The 18,618-nt window shown below is 36.9% G+C and overlaps 1 protein-coding gene across 2 annotated transcripts in view; it reads right to left on the reverse strand.

Annotated features, from left to right (window-relative positions):
* Positions 1 to 18,618, reverse strand: part of LOC142225680 (uncharacterized) — an 85,494-nt gene that overhangs the window by 17,295 nt on the left and 49,581 nt on the right. For both annotated transcript variants that reach the window (XM_075295507.1, XM_075295508.1), the window contains exons 3-4: positions 4,832 to 5,150; positions 744 to 4,766 (exon numbers count right to left, since the gene is read on the reverse strand). In XM_075295507.1, the coding sequence (XP_075151622.1) occupies positions 744 to 4,766; positions 4,832 to 5,150 (4,342 nt within the window). The remainder of the gene's footprint in view (positions 1 to 743; positions 4,767 to 4,831; positions 5,151 to 18,618) is intronic.

The following is an 18,618-nucleotide window of genomic DNA, read 5'->3' on the forward strand; positions in this document are numbered from 1 at the left end:
TAAAGCAGTTCAATATAAAGCAGATAAATTGACTCAATTGATGCGCAGTTTCTTGTTCCTCAAGATTTCGGCAAGACTTTACAGGAATGTGTTTGTTTTTAGTTATAATTTTGATTATTTAAGGAAAAGTAATCACGAAAATAAAGTGGTTTTCAACTCGAAAACCGAACATAGCACCCACCTTAATAAAGCAAATATTTATGTATATTTACCCCATTTGGGTTATTTTTTTAAATTATCACTTTTTTCTTAAGCCGTTAATAGCAATACATTTTACAATTTTGTGACGTTGAAATAGCAAACATCTCCCGCTAAACTGGCCACTATCGTATTGTTATAATATTCTCAAATTAAAAGGTATCAACAAAAAAACTATTTTACTGATAGAATTGAAAAGCTTTTAAGCTCTTGAATTTTTTGCAATGTAATAAGTTTTTTGTTCCTATCTATATGGATAAATAAATAACAAAGAATACGATGACATCCGCCTTTAAATCAGATCATATTTAACCCCAGATATTGCAGATCTAAGTGCAAGTGACACAATATTATAAGACAGGTTCCAAGGATATTATATAGTTAGTTCAAGTCCAAGTGACACAATATCATAAGACAGGTTCTAAGGATATTATATATAGTTAGGTCATCCCAGACGATATTATAATTTCCTCATAAATACATCCCAATAATTTCTTATTCATAGAGTTAGGTTATAACGACAATTTTATTTTGTATAAACTTACTTTGACTGAGGTGGGAAACCGATACTCCTGTTATGCTTCTTGGCTCCGGTGAAGAACTCCTTTGAAATGGGTTGTGAAAAAGTGTCAAGAGTTTATCGACCGCCGTTGGGTTTGCTATTCTAGAAACTTTACGTACACGTTGTTGATGGGTTGCTGGTGGAGCAACATTTTCATCCGATGGAGCTGAACCATCAATATTGTCCCTAGCTACTGCTACGGCGGCTGATACAAATGCTTCATTAACTGTATTTTTCGTTAAAGTTATATCATTATCGCCAAATACTGCAATTGGGCATTGACCAGACACTGTCAAATCATGGGGGTCTATGTGGGGACACAACGAATGCTTTGATTGAACCGACGATGATGAGCTGTCAGAAGAATCAATATTACTGGCAGGCGAAGTGGATGACGAAGACGATGACGACGACATTACTGAAGACGACGAGGAAGTTTCCGAAGTTGATGACGAGGAGGAAAGTGTGGATAAAGTCGAAAGAATAGATGGGGACGGTTGAATCGCTATCGATTTATTTTTGGAAACGGAAATTGTATGATCGTTACCAGCTATAGTTTCCTTTACTGTAGTTGATGTGGTTTCTTTTGTACTTTGATCAATTTCTTGTGTTGTTCCAGGAACTTCTCCTACATTCGAAAATGGAGTTGCGCAAGAATCGGTGGTTAGATTTTGTGGTTGTTGTTGTGTATTAATTGATGAAGTTGATGTAATGGTGGGATATGATACAACTTTAGGTTGTTCAAACTCTTCCTGTGGTTTTCCCATACTAGCCTCTTTAGTTATTTGTGCCACTTCTTCTGCATTTCGCAATATGGGTGTTGGGGGAGGATTTATAGGAGGAGTAATCGGGGGTACGGTACGACTAGCTAAAGGTACACTGGGATCCTCGTATATCTTTCGCACTAGAAATCTTGAACGAGGTGAAACCGACAGTCGTTTAATGGACTGCGTCGACGAGGAGATGGTTGCCATTGACGGCAAGGAACAAGATGTTGGCAGCGATGTTGACGTTACACCTGTATAAGTTGCATCATTTTCTACTTGTGTCGATACTGATGGAATAAAAACACTACTACTTGACATTGCCTTTGTGGATGCGAGACCACCTCCCGTTTGTTTCTGCACATTTGGTGATGTCAACGGACTTACTTCAGCTACTCTAAATACTTGAAACCTACTCCCACGATTCGGTGATGACGAGGGTGATATCGTTGTTGGACTGGGTACAGGCGAACGCAGCCTTGTACCAGGTTTACGTTTCACATCCAGTTTATTGTTCGACATAGCCGCCATTACAACAGGATTCGAAGTATCTACGATTGGGCGACTGTGGCAAGTCAATGATATTTTTCTAGAACCCATATTGTAACCGCCACGTGTTTTTGCCATTGGATTTATTGAAGCTTTCTCTAGCGGTTTATTCTCCTCATTGCAAGCGCACCTGGAACGAACAACTTCCAACACACGTGCATAATCTAAATGGGCCTCACTTCCCACTGACAAGCGTTTGGGTTCATCGTCAATGTCAATCTGTGTTACAGTTGTATTTGACTTCAAAACTTCGGCAATTTTTGTCAAACTTTCCACTTCGACCTTGTTACCCCGTATATCAATTCGCTGCAATGTACTATTGCCGCCGAAAGTCATAATAGATGTTAGAGTCTCTATACCTTTGGCACTAAGCTGGGCGCTCTGCAGGCCCAATGTGGTTAACGTTTTGTTATTCGTTAGGCTATCTTTTATTGAGGTGACAAAATCGTTTGTTAAACAATTTTTACCTATGTTGAGCAACTCCAAGGACACAGTTTCCGCAAGCAAATTTGAAATATAGAGGCCCGCCTCTTTTGACAGATTGTTATTCCATAGGGCAAGTGCCTTTAGTCCACCCGGTGCCCTAGAACTTGCTTCATGGGTTGATTCTAGTTGCCGCTGTTGTCTTGTCAATGTATCGTTCTTGGTCAGCTTTTCGTTTAATTGGGTCGAGGATGAAAAATTTAAATCCCCACTTCCTATGCTACCATCCAAAGAATTGTCACTGCATAGGCTATCTGTACTTTGCGAGCGATTTCGCGTAGATTGTGTAAGAAAAGCACAAGAAGACTCCGTCCGACGCAAGCCACTGCTGACTCCACCAGGCGACGTGGACGGTGGTGGAGGCGTTTGACTGGGACTTGTACTCATAATGCTGTTTACTTTGTATTTTTGGGTTATGCTATCCCGAGCAATTGTCACCTTAGGAATTTTCTCTCGGAAATCACGCAATGTATTATCAGATAATTCGGGTGTGTCTTGCAACCCTCCAACCTCAACTTGAATGGTCGGTGGTATTGCGGTTTCGGAAGAAGTCAATGAGGCCGATAAACACGCCACACCAACCACTTTGGCATCCATTCCAGCCCTTTCTGCCAACGGTGTTGATATTTGTGTGTATGACAATTTATGAGGTGTAGGAGTTGATGAAGGAGTCGGATGATTTGCAGCCGTTATTAAACATTCATTCGATTCTGATGCTATAGTTGCTGTTTCAATAGAAAACTCTTTGGCTATATCATCTAATCGTGTACTCTCTAGAGAGGCAGACAAGCGGGTAAATTCCTCTGGCAGATGTCGACTAATATCACCTTCCGAGGCACTTTCAAATGCAGAATCTGTACTATGTGTGTCATCGAAATCTTCCCCCAATTTTGTGTTTTTATTCACATCCAATGCTTTGCTTGCCGCGTGTGCCTGAGGAACATTTGAATGATCTACATTGTCTCGTAGTTCCCCAACTACAGTTTGAGTACAACAATTACTTTCATCTGCTTTCTCTTCGAAAACGCATTGGGAATCTTGAATAGTTCTTTGAACTGAGGAGGATGTTTGTACAGGTACCAAAGTAACATTGACGTTATTGTTGTCGCCGTTGTTATTAATAATGTTGTTTATTGTGTAATTATTTACAGATGAACTCTGACCGGATGATTGCTCATTGGTTGGAGCATGGCATTTTGAAGATATGGCAGGTTGATCTATCAAGACTACATTAGTATCTGCCGCTAAGATTGACATGACCTTTTTTTCATTTCCCAAATCTGCATCTTTCAGGGAAGTTTGCTGCGACACCTTTACTACACATGTTGGGGTAATTGCGGTATTATACATTAGACTTGGTGTTTCCGCTGTACCTTCGCTTTGCTCAGAGTCTGTATCAGTGGGATATTTTACAAATGTTGTAGATGTCGTTATTGTAGTAGATGCAATCGCATTGGCGCCAATGTCAAAGACATCATCGCTTATTAAACTTGTATCCTCAGAACAACAAGCAGCCAATGTATCAGTAGAAATATTAGAAACGCCATCCTCACTACTACTCTCACTATTCATTGACAATAGTTTGTCAAGCATCGACTGCCCACCCCCGGATGATTGTAAAGCTGTTTTAAGCGTATTAGTTCTTACCGTATCATCGGTATCTTCATCAGGATCAACTTCCTCTATTGTTGACCCTACAGTGGATATTAGTGGTGGTTTAAATGACGATCCTGTTGGCCTTGGTTCAGGTTCAAATTTGATCGCAACATTTTTGGCTTCCTCATCATCGACGGTCCTACATTTTTCATCGATCGTCCTAAGATTCGGTTTACATTTCACGTCAGTCTCAACATCGCTCTCATTCTTCGATGTGGCCATGGTCTCATCGTTTAATCCACACTCGCCGCTGTGGGTGTTATCGCACAAGTTCACTGGCGCCGATGTCTCATATGGAGACATACTTTCATCGTCATCAATAGCAGCAGCCCTTTGAAATGTTGTTCTCCTCTCTAGTTCCTTTGATTGCATAATCAATGACATCACAATGTGGTGCAAACCTTCATCCCCTATATTATTATTGCTTATATCAATTAATTCCAAATAGTGGTTCACTTTAAGCATCTCAGCTATGGTATCTGCGTCACTACAATCCAAATCGTTGTACGCTATCCAAAGTTCTTTCAGAATTTTATTATGCCACAGTTTATAACCTGCAAAGAAAACAAAATGAGAAATTGACCACAGCTATATCGATATCACTGGAACTCTCTCTTACATAGGCCGCTCAACGGGGCTCCCTTAAGCCCACAGTGTTCTAATTTTAAGGTGTGCAGATTGGACGTGTTAAGAGCATTTCCCAAGTTTTCGGCACTTAACTTTGTTATAGGATTGCCTTCAGCATTTAGCACCTGAAGTTCCTGGCTATGGCTTATCATATAAGTGCATGAAAGCCATCCTCTATGTGTCATTCCGGAGGAATTCGATGAGATATCTAATTCATTAGTAGCCTCATAATATTCAATAATTTCGAAGAGAGCGCTGGCGGCAACTTCATTTAATTTACAATCTGATATATCTATTGATTTGTACTGCACCTAAAATAAAGATGAAAAATGTATATCATTACATGTTCCTATTTCTTTAGTTAATATAATACTGAAGACTCTTGGTCCTTAGCGAAAGCAATATTTTGTATACACGGATAGAAAAGTATATTTTTCATATGTTACGAAGTAGCCAAAAGGCTACATCTGAATTTTTTAAACAAAATATTTCTAAATACATACAATTTGTGGGACACATATGTTAGGTTAGGTTCGGTATAGTGGCAGCCCGATACTTCAGGCCCATTTAGACTATTCAGTCCATTGTGATACCACAGCGATGAACTCCCTTATCACTGAGTGCTGCCCGATTCTATGTTTACTTCAGTTCATGTTCAGAGAGATTGCTGTGGAACTGCTTGTGTGTTGTTTCAGAAAACTGTACTTGTAAGAGTGCATTCATTTTGGCGATGCACTTGACATGTTAATGGGGCTTCGCCAAAATTTCGATATGATCAAGTCTAAATATTTTTAGATTAAAATGTGTATTCCGAGAAAAGAGAGCGACAAAGAGAATAGACATTTGGAAAGAATGAGGAAGTGATTTTGCCTTGGGAGCAACATTTTATGACATTTGAAATCTGTTAGTTTAAGTGGATTTTGGAAGAGTAATGTGAATGAGGTATAAATTAATACATCAGTTTCAAGAAATTCTTTATTGTTTGCAAAAAAAAAATCGTCGACAATTTATTCCTAAATATGTATGTACCAATTAACATTGAGTATAAAAACATCATTCAAAAGCTACGCAAAAATACCGGTAAAAGAACTAAGGTGGGATGTATCCAGAGTGATCTGGTGGTAAGTCGGGTAGGTCTAGCTGAGCGTGTCATGTGGTCCTTGATTGCAGATGGGACACACGTCCGCTACACTGCTATTAATCATTGATAGATAGTTGTTGTTTTAGTAACAGTTTATTGTGATGTCATCCATTTTTATGCTATACGCTTTGGTACTTCAACTTGTAGCCAGATCGAGGAACTCTGCGACTAAGGTGGGGTGTGTCCATGGTTATCTATCTGGTGGTAAGTTGGGTTGGTTTAGCTGGCCAAGAGAAAAGATGATGCGTGTCATGTGGCCCTTGGTTGCAAATTGTACGTACGTCAGCTATGCTGCTATCAATCACTGATAGGTAGGAATTGAGGCGGCTGCACTGGCCAGATCTTAGTTGGGCCAAAATTATCCGTGGGAGGTCTCTTTTCTCCTGTGATATGGACAGTGGGAGAACACCGAGAACAGCTACAGCATCTTCATGAATCCTGTTCAGACCTGCCTGGTATGTTGCCTGATCTAGAGGCGATCTTAGCTCTAGATCAGAGCTTCCCAACCCAATTTGCTTCGCGCCCCCAAAAAATATATCAATTTCGATGCGCCCCCAACCTAAAACAAATTTTGTTTACCCAAACAAACAGAAATAAATATTAACAAAAGCTGAAAATATGATTAACAATAATTAATTAAACAATTAAAAATAAAAATGTTAGTTCCTTTCATTAGCTAGATTTTTAATATTTGGTACTATTATTGATATAGTATGCCTCAAATCAGTTTCAACATGAAGGCAAGACAGATATTTTGACTTTATGTCTAAATGTGACGAAAATGGTTTAAAAAATTGTAAAATGTGTGAATACAAAAGTGGGAACTGGTTCTGATAAGAAATTTAGCCCTTGCAAATAAAGTGAACGACTAATAATGGAAAACCTACAACAAATTATAGAATTGCATGTAACTTCTATTCTTTTCTCACTGTGCTTATAAATGAACATTTCGAAATGTACGAATGGTATGCTCTTTAAAATTTTATGATACAAAACCTGCTCAACAAAAAATGACGCTGCGCCCCCCTTAGAACCTCGTGGTGCCCCCTAGGGGCCGCGCCCCCCATTTGGGAAGCTCTGCTCTAGATGTTGTAGATCAACCCTTACACTCCGGCGGGGGTTGTTTATCCATGAGATGCGACGGATACTTTTGTGAGCATTTGTTTTAGTTTTTTTTTTAATTTAATGTTCAGAATTTATACAATGAAGTTAATTTTTTTCATTTTTTATTTACGTTTTGGTTTTATGTATGTCCATGGAAACATTTCAATAAAACTATTTGATACAAATGTTAAACGGTTTACAAAAAAATAGATTTGATTTCAAGAAAGCAAAACAGCGAATATTTTGTGAGTCACTGTATGGTAAAATACGTTGCAGTTTTCGAATAACAATCTCTGCATCGTAGATCCCCATGGTTAATTCTTACGTGGAGACCAAGATCCTCCCCGTGCGTAGACATGATTACAAGTTGTCAAAGCAGTATGTCCACGAATGCCAGAGTTGATCTTCAGTTTAGAGTGGGCTATATTTTGAAAATATAATGAAAACTTTTCCGATCATAATGAAGTCACTTTGAATACAATTGTAAACTGTAAACATCAGTAGAGGTGTGGGCATGACACGCGAGATTCATGTGAGTTGTGAACAAAATCTGATTAGCTGTCGAACTACATTCTAATTATGAATATTGTTACCTTTGTTCATTACCGGTTGGAAAATGTCGTGAGTCTCGTGATTTGTCGTGAATCGTGCGTGAGTGTGAGTCTTTAAAAATAGTTCGTGCGTGAGTACCGGTTTTCATTTCGTGAATGTGCGTGAGTGAGAGTAGTTACCATAGGTATGATGCATGAGCGATAGTTTTTCGCGCTGAAATTTCCGCGGTTACTTTATTAATATAGTGCGATTAAAAGCAGATAATTTCCACAAAAAAATAATTCATTTATTTTATGAAAAAATTTCCCAAAAATTTTCCAAACACGGAATTCATGAATTGTATGAAAAAAGTTCATAGATTACAAAATACAGGTTCTCATTGATTACGGATGTATACATAATATTAATGAAATTTGTAATATTATAAATGAAGCATACATAATTTTCGAAAAATATTTATTTTTACATAATATATGCTAGGTTATGTAAGGTTAGGTTAGGTTATGTGGCAGCCCGATGTATCAGGCTCACTTAGACTATTCAGTCCATTGTGATACCACAATGGTGAACTGAATATATACTAAAAACGTCGTGCATTAAATGTATTTTTTCTTTTCGATATTTTCCCTAATTCTTAATGCATGCATAATTGATCAAACTATGTGAACCCATTTAATAAAACATTGTATATTTTTTATTTCTTATAAATATGAGCACCAATGTTTCCAGTTAATTAATGAAATTGTTTCATTTCAACCTTTTTCAGCAATAAATAATCTTCGAATCCCGATGGCGACTCAAAGTGAACTGCAAAAAAACACAACGAAGCCACATGTTGTCTTCAAAAACGTTATGTTTGGTTTTTTGTCTTGTATTATATGCTTGTATTGTATATATGTGGGATCATGTTGCAAGTAAAATCCATGGGAAAACACAACACAGGTTAATTTTCAGATATTAATAATAAATTCATTCCAGTTTATTAAATTATTGATTGATTGATTTATTTATTTAGCAATAAGCTATTATATACAATACATTAACTTAATAAGTATTGTTATGTGATCTTATAACTAAAATTGTTTAAATACAGTTAATAAAGGGTGGTTAAAATTTCCAGGGCCGATGTTGATTTTGAATAAAACACAAACTATTCCGGAAATTATTGTAATTTTATTTTATTATGATATATTGGTATTATTCAATTGTGTATGGAACAAAATATGGGCCAACAGGGCGCCGCGACCTCGGTGGCACACCTTCATCCGATGGTCCAAATTTTCGATGACGCTGAGGCATAATGGAGGTTCTATGCCGTTAATGTGCCGAATTATCTCATCCTTTAGCTCTTGAATTGTTGCTGGCTTATCGACGTACACCTTTTCTTTCAAATAACCCCAAAGAAAAAAGTCCAACGGTGTCAAATCACATGATCTTGGCGGCCAATTGACATCGCCATTACGTGAGATAACATGGCCATTGAATTTGTTGCGCAAAAGAGACATTGTTTCGTTAGCTGTGTGGCGCATATCGTCCACATCCATATCTTCCATAAAAAGTTCGTTATCATCTCACGATAGCGAACACCATTCACAGTAACTGCCTGACCGGCCTCATTTTGGAAAAAATACGGCCCGATGATGCCGCCAGCCCATAAACCGCACCAAACAGTCACTCTTTGTGGATGCATTGGTTTTTCGACAATTACTCTTGGATTCTCATTCGCCCAAATGCGGCAATTCTGTTTATTGACGAATCCACTGAGGTGAAAATGTGCCTCATCACTGAAGATGATTTTCTTCGAAAATTGATCATCCACTGTTGCCATTTCTTGGAACCATTTAACACGTTGTTGGATTGTGTATCTCTCCATGGTTCAAATTGAGTAAGTCTGAAATAGAGAAATGTCAAATAAAATTCTGAAAAAAACTTGGCGTTTAGGTGTGGTTCACATTCAACATCGGCCCTTACAATTTAACCACCCTTTAATTCATTGCTCTAACACTAGTGGTGAGAAGTTCATCACTGTGGTATCACAATGGACTGAATAGTCTAAGTGAGCCTGATACATCGGGCTGCCACATAACCTAACCTAACCTATAACACTAGTGGTGAGGGCAACGACTTTAGCGCGACGACGACTCTATGACAACTCGATAACGACTGTATAACAACTGCCCTCTAATATAGTGATCAAACCCATAGATCTTATAATACATACACACAAAAAAAAAAATCTTATTCAATCACGAAATAAATTGATCCAATTAATTTTTTAATTGAAATGTCTTCAATAACAGAAATGATAGTATCAATTAAAAAATTAATTGAAGGTCAATTAAAAATTAATTGATACTATTAATTGTTGTGATTGATTTTTGTTTCAATTAAAAAATTTGTTGATTCAATTAAATTTTTAATTGAATATTTTTTTGCAAACTCAATTAAAATTTTAATTGGAAAATTTTTCGTGAATTTTTTTTCTGTGTGAATGAGCCATGGGTGTCACACTATGTTTGAAAGTTCCGAAGATTAAGAATAAACGAGAAAAATAAGAGCACGCTTACAATCTCTTTCGTTTTCCTTTTTGTAGTTTGCCAATTTTACACAAAATTAGAACGTTTATGATGCAACCGGGGATTTATAAATATATTAAAAGTTCATGTTTGAACAAAAAATTGTGACCAAAACCGCGAAAATATTTAATTTAATTTGGAGCAGCATTGTTCTTTACGAACAACACAAAAGCAAATGCGCGAAAATTAATGTTTGGGACTGACTCTTTACGAAAAAATCAAAACGAAATGTCACAAAAATAATTTTTGGAACTGACACATTTTTTTAAAGGTCTATGATCAACCCCTTTTGCAACATTGTCTTTGCTCTTGGTAGTGGCAGCGCAGTAAGCAAGGGGATCTTGTGTGCGGTGCTTTGCAACAACAAATCAATACGCATTACAAAAAGAATGCAAATCAATAAGCATAACAAGAATAAAATAGAAATATGTAGCACCGTTAAATATTCTCAGGCTTACGTATTATGACATCGGCACAATCATTATCAATAACAGCATTAGTCTAATATATTAATACTCATCCCACATACATGTGAGAGTAACTCTATATTGTGGCTCTCTCATGCTTAGAGAAAATCAGTATTTTTGGATATATTATGTAGTTTCATTAATTTTATGAAAGAATACATGCGCATTATTAAACATTTCTTTATTTAATAACAAGTATTTACGAATAAAAAAAATTACGAAAACGTACATCTATTTCATGAAAGAGTCCATACATTTTCAAAAATGTACACATTTATGTACAAATTCATATTCTATTTTTATGTGTGTACCTCAATCGATCACGCAAAACATGTTTGGACATGGTTTGGACATCATTCACAAGGCGTACTTTATCAGTAATAGTACCAAATATTAAAAAATCTAGCTGATGAAAGGAACAATTGCCAAATTTTCCACTAATTGATAAACTCTTTTATATTAATATTCATTAACATTTTTACTTTTAATTATTTAATTAATTATTGTTAATCATATTTTCAGCTTTTGTTAATATTTATTTCTGTTTGGGTAAACAAAATTTGTTTTAGGTTGGGGGGCGCAACGAAATTGATACATTTTTTGGGGGCGCGAAGCAAATTGGGTTGGGAAGCTCTGATTTAAATAATAAAGGGTGATTCTTTTGAGGTTAGGATTTTCATGCATTAGTATTTGACAGATCACGTGGGATTTCAGACATGGTGTCAAAGAGAAAGATGCTCAGTATGCTTTGACATTTCATCATGAATAGACTTACTAACGAGCAACGCTTGCAAATCATTGAATTTTATTACCAAAATCAGTGTTCGGTTCGAAATGTGTTTATCGACAAATTTTGTTCAGCGATGAGGCTCATTTCTGGTTGAATGGCTACGTAAATAAGCAAAATTGCCGCATTTGGAGTGAAGAGCAACCAGAAGCCGTTCAAGAACTGCCCATGCATCCCGAAAAATGCACTGTTTGGTGTGGTTTGTACGCTGGTGGAATCATTGGACCGTATTTTTTCAAAGATGCTGTTGGACGCAACGTTACGGTGAATGGCGATCGCTATCGTTCGATGCTAACAAACTTTTTGTTGCCAAAAATGGAAGAACTGAACTTGGTTGACATGTGGTTTCAACAAGATGGCGCTACATGCCACACAGCTCGCGATTCTATGGCCATTTTGAGGGAAAACTTCGGAGAACAATTCATCTCAAGAAATGGACCGGTAAGTTGGCCACCAAGATCATGCGATTTGACGCCTTTAGACTATTTTTTGTGGGGCTACGTCAAGTCTAAAGTCTACAGAAATAAGCCAGCAACTATTCCAGCTTTGGAAGACAACATTTCCGAAGAAATTCGGGCTATTCCGGCCGAAATGCTCGAAAAAGTTGCCCAAAATTGGACTTTCCGAATGGACCACCTAAGACGCAGCCGCGGTCAACATTTAAATGAAATTATCTTCAAAAAGTAAATGTCATGGACCAATCTAACGTTTCAAATAAAGAACCGATGAGATTTTGCAAATTTTATGCGTTTTTTTTTAAAAAAAAAGTTATCAAGCTCTTAACAAATCACCCTTTAGAACATGTTTGCGGCATTTGAGAACCATTTAAAATGCTTATTGTCAACATATATTTTTCTCCGTTCGAAAATTATTTTTACAATGACAAAATACATGGTTTTCGCGACAATTACATACTCTGGATAAGCATTAAATGGATGCTTATTCAGACAGGTTTTTACTGTGTGTGCATATACGGTATATTACTAAAAAGGGATACCGCTGAAATTTACTTCGTTTTACCGATCCCCTAAATGTCATTTGGAGGTATTTCTTTGGTATTTGCAATATGAGTTGTGTGGGTCATGTCGTACTGCCTCTATTGTTGTTGGAAACTCTAACATCGATCATCTGGCCACAAAGAACTGTGATATATTCACATCTATTTCATGAAAGAGTCCATAAATTTTCAAAAATGTACACATTTATGTAGAAATTCGTATTTCATTTTTTTGTGTGTACCTCAATCGATACACAATATCTTTTTCATTTATAATGTTATAACGTTTTAGAAAAAGTAATCGCGAAAATATGTTAAATAATGTTATGTTTGTATCCTTTCGTGGGCACCGCAAACTATGCTACATAAATACATGTAACTTATAACTATAATTGTCTGTTGATGACAATATCAGCTACGTGGGCCAATGTGTTGGCTTAGAAATTGTATGGTCGTCGGTTCGATTCTCTATCCATGTCCATATAGTGAATTATAGTGACTGTTTTACAATGGTGACATCGAAATAAGTTTCTTTCATTTCATTTCATTTTTAATGTTAAAAAAAAACGGAATAGATTGTCCACTGTGACAATTGTAAAAGCTTTTTGTATTTTGTTACTACAAACTATTTCTTATTTTACTATAATTTATGGCTGATATAAGAGATTAACATAATATACATTGTTAGTTGTCCAAACAGCGCCTTATAACCGTAGCTTTAGGCGATTTCTAATTTATTCAAATATCTAAATATATGCCACGTCGAAGAAAGTTTCCCTTTGACCGGGATCCCGGGAAATTCGAAACATTCCCGCTTTCCCAGAAATGGAAAAAGTCCGGGAAAAACCCTAGCCATAACAGATCATAACATCATATGGTGCAGAATGTGATACAAAACAAGTATATACAGCAGTAAGTTCGGCCGGGCCGAATCTTAAATACCCACCACCATGAACCAAATATTAGGGTTTCCTTTGAAATTTCAGGAGGGCTTGAGGACTTGAGGACACTTCCCGAAGATAAATTTAAAAATTTCACCTACGAGGACTATATCAGATTCTGGATTTATAAGAACCATTTTTGTTTGAGTTTTAGAGGAATCATTAACATCTCTTGTAAGTGTGCAAGAAAATTATAAAATAACGTCTTTATTTGAAATCTTAAATCTGTAGATTTTCACCCGAGAAGTAAAATCTGGAAATGTTAAATTGAGTTTCAAGCAAACTTAATCCCATACACGTTTTTGTGAGCCTAAAATACCAGAATATTTACAATTTCAGGCAAATCGGATAAAAACTACGGTTTCTAGAAAATCAAGAAGTTAAATCGGGAAATCGTTCTTATGGGGGCTATACTAAAATATGGACCGATACTCACCGTTTTCAGCTCACCCCTTTATGGCCCGAAAATACTTCTAGATTTCCAATTTCAGGCAAATTGGATAAAAACTTCGGATTCTAGAAGCCTAAGAAGTAAAATCGGGATATCGGTCTATATGGGGGCTATACCAAAATATGGACCGATACTCACCATTTGTGGCACACCTCTTTATGGACCTAAAATACCTATAAATATCCAATTTCAGGCAAATTGTATATAAACTACAGATCCTATAAACCCAAGATGTACAATCGGGAGATCGGTCTATATGGGGGCTATATCAAAACATGGTCCGATACTCACCATTTTTTGCACACCTTTTTATGGTTCTAAAATACCTCTAGATTTCCAATTTCAGGCAAATTGGATAAAAACTACGATTTCTATAAGTCAAAGACCCCAAATCGGGAGGTCGGTTTATATGGGGACTATATCAAAACCTGGACCGATATAGCCCATCTTCGAACTTGACCTGCCTGCAGACAAAAGACGAGTTTATGCAAAATTTCAGCACGATTGCTTCATTATTGAAGACTGTAGCGTGATTACGACAGACAGACAGACAGCCAGACAGACTGACGGACATCGTTATATCGTCTTAGAATTTCTCCCTGATCAAGAATATATATACTTTATATAGTCGGAAATCGATATTTCGATGTGTTACAAACGGAATGACAAACTTATTATACCCCCGTCAACATTCTATGGTGGTGGGTATAATAACAATAAAAACCAAGTAGCAATAAAAACCAAGTAGCAATAAAGTACTATAATTATCATAATATAGCTGAAACTATTCAGAATAATATATCCAATCATAATAATACTGGATATTGATATCTCTTGATACGGAAAACATTACAGTACACTCTCAAAAAATTGCTTCTCTAACATATGTTCCCAACATATTTTGCAGGATATTGCCGAAACATTATTATATTTGTTTTATGTGAACATATTATATGTTATATGCTTGGAATAATTTTCTCCCAAAGAAGATTGTGCTTAAAAAATTATTTCTGCCTAATTGCATACTCCCTCGCATCTTTCTCATTTCCACGAGATTCTTTAGTTCTTAGAACCTTAGGAAAAGGAGCAATCACCGGATGAACTGCCATCCTCTAAACGGGATCAAAGATCGTTTGCCTCAGTTGCAAAAGACAGCCTTGAGATGGCTTTCATTAATAAAGGAGCATTGGACGGTATGGTTCCAAAGCAAAAATGGGGGGAAATCGAGAACTCGATGTCTGGTGTCTACTCAGAGGTGCGAAAAAAGTTTCCCGGACCAAGTCCTCGACGGCAAGATGCTGGATGGTATCAAGGACGATTTAAGCTAGTCGCAGGGGTCCAGCTTTGATGCTAATTGGTGAAGTTTGGGAAGGAGCCGCTTTGGAGTTAGTCGATAGAAAAGACATACCGGCTAAACCTAGAGCACATCTGCAAATCCTCCTGATCCTGAGTCAATACTAAACAGACTAAACAGACTCGTTTGGATGAGGTGGATGGAACAAGACGACATGCGGTGTTTATATTGAACATTGAGTCGCTGCCACATCTAGCCCAGACCCAAGGACGTGTAAGTTATGGCTTTCATGATATCCATATGAATGTATACAAAAGCCATCAGCCAAAGGATTCCGAAACGAACAAACCTCCGGTAGTGTCAGAAGAAGAAAAATCTCGATGACTCAATTGAAGCGGCTGATGTGACGGTTGTTAAAAATTTGGATGGTTCTACGGTTCCTCCAGATAAATCTTCACCATTGTAAGGCCGCTTGTGCTGCCTTAAAAGTTCTCCTGATGAAAGGAGACATAGATACAGTTCTTATTCAATAACCATACATACATAAGAATAAGATCTGTGAATTAAGCACTCCTCAATCGATACACAATATCTTTTTCATTTATAATGTTATAACGTTTTAGAAAAAGTAATCGCGAAAATATGTTAAATAATGTTATGTTTGTATCCTTTCGTGGGCACCGCAAACTATGCTATATAAATACATGTAACTTATAACTATAATTGTCTGTTGATGACAATATCAGCTACGTGGGCCAATGTGTTGGCTTAGAAATTGTATGGTCGTCGGTTCGATTCTCTATCCATGTCCATATAGTGAATTATAGTGACTGTTTTACAATGGTGACATCGAAATAAGTTTCTTTCATTTCATTTCATTTTTAATGTTAAAAAAAAAACAATATATCGGAATAGATTGTCCACTGTGACAATTGTAAAAGCTTTTTGTATTTTGTTATTACAAACTATTTCTTATTTTACTATAATTTATGGCTGATATAAGAGATTAACATAATATACATTGTTAGTTGTCCAAACAGCGCCTTATAACCGTAGCTTTAGGCGATTTCTAATTTATTCAAATATCTAAATATATGCCACGTCGAAGAAAGTTTCCCTTTGACCGGGATCCCGGGAAATTCGAAACATTCCCGCTTTCCCAGAAATGGAAAAAGTCCGGGAAAAACCCTAGCCATAACAGATCATAACATCATATGGTGCAGAATGTGATACAAAACAAGTATATACAGCAGTAAGTTCGGCCGGGCCGAATCTTAAATACCCACCACCATGAACCAAATATTAGGGTTTCCTTTGAAATTTCAGGAGGGCTTGAGGACTTGAGGACACTTCCCGAAGATAAATTTAAAAATTTCACCTACGAGGACTATATCAGATTCTGGATTTATAAGAACCATTTTTGTTTGAGTTTTAGAGGAATCATTAACATCTCTTGTAAGTGTGCAAGAAAATTATAAAATAACGTCTTTATTTGAAATCTTAAATCTGTAGATTTTCACCCGAGAAGTAAAATCTGGAAATGTTACATTGAGTTTCAAGCAAACTTAATCCCATACACGTTTTTGTGAGCCTAAAATACCAGAATATTTACAATTTCAGGCAAATCGGATAAAAACTACGGTTTCTAGAAAATCAAGGAGTTAAATCGGGAAATCGTTCTTATGGGGGCTATACTAAAATATGGACCGATACTCACCGTTTTCAGCTCACCCCTTTATGGCCCGAAAATACTTCTAGATTTCCAATTTCAGGCAAATTGGATAAAAACTTCGGATTCTAGAAGCCTAAGAAGTAAAATCGGGATATCGGTCTATATGGGGGCTATACCAAAATATGGACCGATACTCACCATTTGTGGCACACCTCTTTATGGACCTAAAATACCTATAAATATCCAATTTCAGGCAAATTGTATATAAACTACAGATCCTATAAACCCAAGATGTACAATCGGGAGATCGGTCTATATGGGGGCTATATCAAAACATGGTCCGATACTCACCATTTTTTGCACACCTTTTTATGGTTCTAAAATACCTCTAGATTTCCAATTTCAGGCAAATTGGATAAAAACTACGATTTCTATAAGCCAAAGACCCCAAATCGGGAGGTCGGTTTATATGGGGACTATATCAAAACCTGGACCGATATAGCCCATCTTCGAACTTGACCTGCCTGCAGACAAAAGACGAGTTTATGCAAAATTTCAGCACGATTGCTTCATTATTGAAGACTGTAGCGTGATTACGACAGACAGACAGACAGCCAGACAGACTGACGGACATCGTTATATCGTCTTAGAATTTCTCCCTGATCAAGAATATATATACTTTATATAGTCGGAAATCGATATTTCGATGTGTTACAAACGGAATGACAAACTTATTATACCCCCGTCAACATTCTATGGTGGTGGGTATAATAACAATAAAAACCAAGTAGCAATAAAAACCAAGTAGCAATAAAGTACTATAATTATCATAATATAGCTGAAACTATTCAGAATAATATATCCAATCATAATAATACTGGATATTGATATCTCTTGATACGGAAAACATTACAGTACACTCTCAAAAAATTGCTTCTCTAACATATGTTCCCAACATATTTTGCAGGATATTGCCGAAACATTATTATATTTGTTTTATGTGAACATATTATATGTTATATGCTTGGAATAATTTTCTCCCAAAGAAGATTGTGCTTAAAAAATTATTTCTGCCTAATTGCATACTCCCTCGCATCTTTCTCATTTCCACGAGATTCTTTAGTTCTTAGAACCTTAGGAAAAGGAGCAATCACCGGATGAACTGCCATCCTCTAAACGGGATCAAAGATCGTTTGCCTCAGTTGCAAAAGACAGCCTTGAGATGGCTTTCATTAATAAAGGAGCATTGGACGGTATGGTTCCAAAGCAAAAATGGGGGGAAATCGAGAACTCGATGTCTGGTGTCTACTCAGAGGTGCGAAAAAAGTTTCCCGGACCAAGTCCTCGACGGCAAGATGCTGGATGGTATCAAGGACGATTTAAGCTAGTCGCAGGGGTCCAGCTTTGATGCTAATTGGTGAAGTTTGGGAAGGAGCCGCTTTGGAGTTAGTCGATAGAAAAGACATACCGGCTAAACCTAGAGCACATCTGCAAATCCTCCTGATCCTGAGTCAATACTAAACAGACTAAACAGACTCGTTTGGATGAGGTGGATGGAACAAGACGACATGCGGTGTTTATATTGAACATTGAGTCGCTGCCACATCTAGCCCAGACCCAAGGACGTGTAAGTTATGGCTTTCATGATATCCATATGAATGTATACAAAAGCCATCAGCCAAAGGATTCCGAAACGAACAAACCTCCGGTAGTGTCAGAAGAAGAAAAATCTCGATGACTCAATTGAAGCGGCTGATGTGACGGTTGTTAAAAATTTGGATGGTTCTACGGTTCCTC

Source organism: Haematobia irritans, chromosome 2 (genome assembly GCF_050003625.1).
Source record: "Haematobia irritans isolate KBUSLIRL chromosome 2, ASM5000362v1, whole genome shotgun sequence".
Taxonomy (NCBI): domain Eukaryota; kingdom Metazoa; phylum Arthropoda; class Insecta; order Diptera; family Muscidae; genus Haematobia; species Haematobia irritans.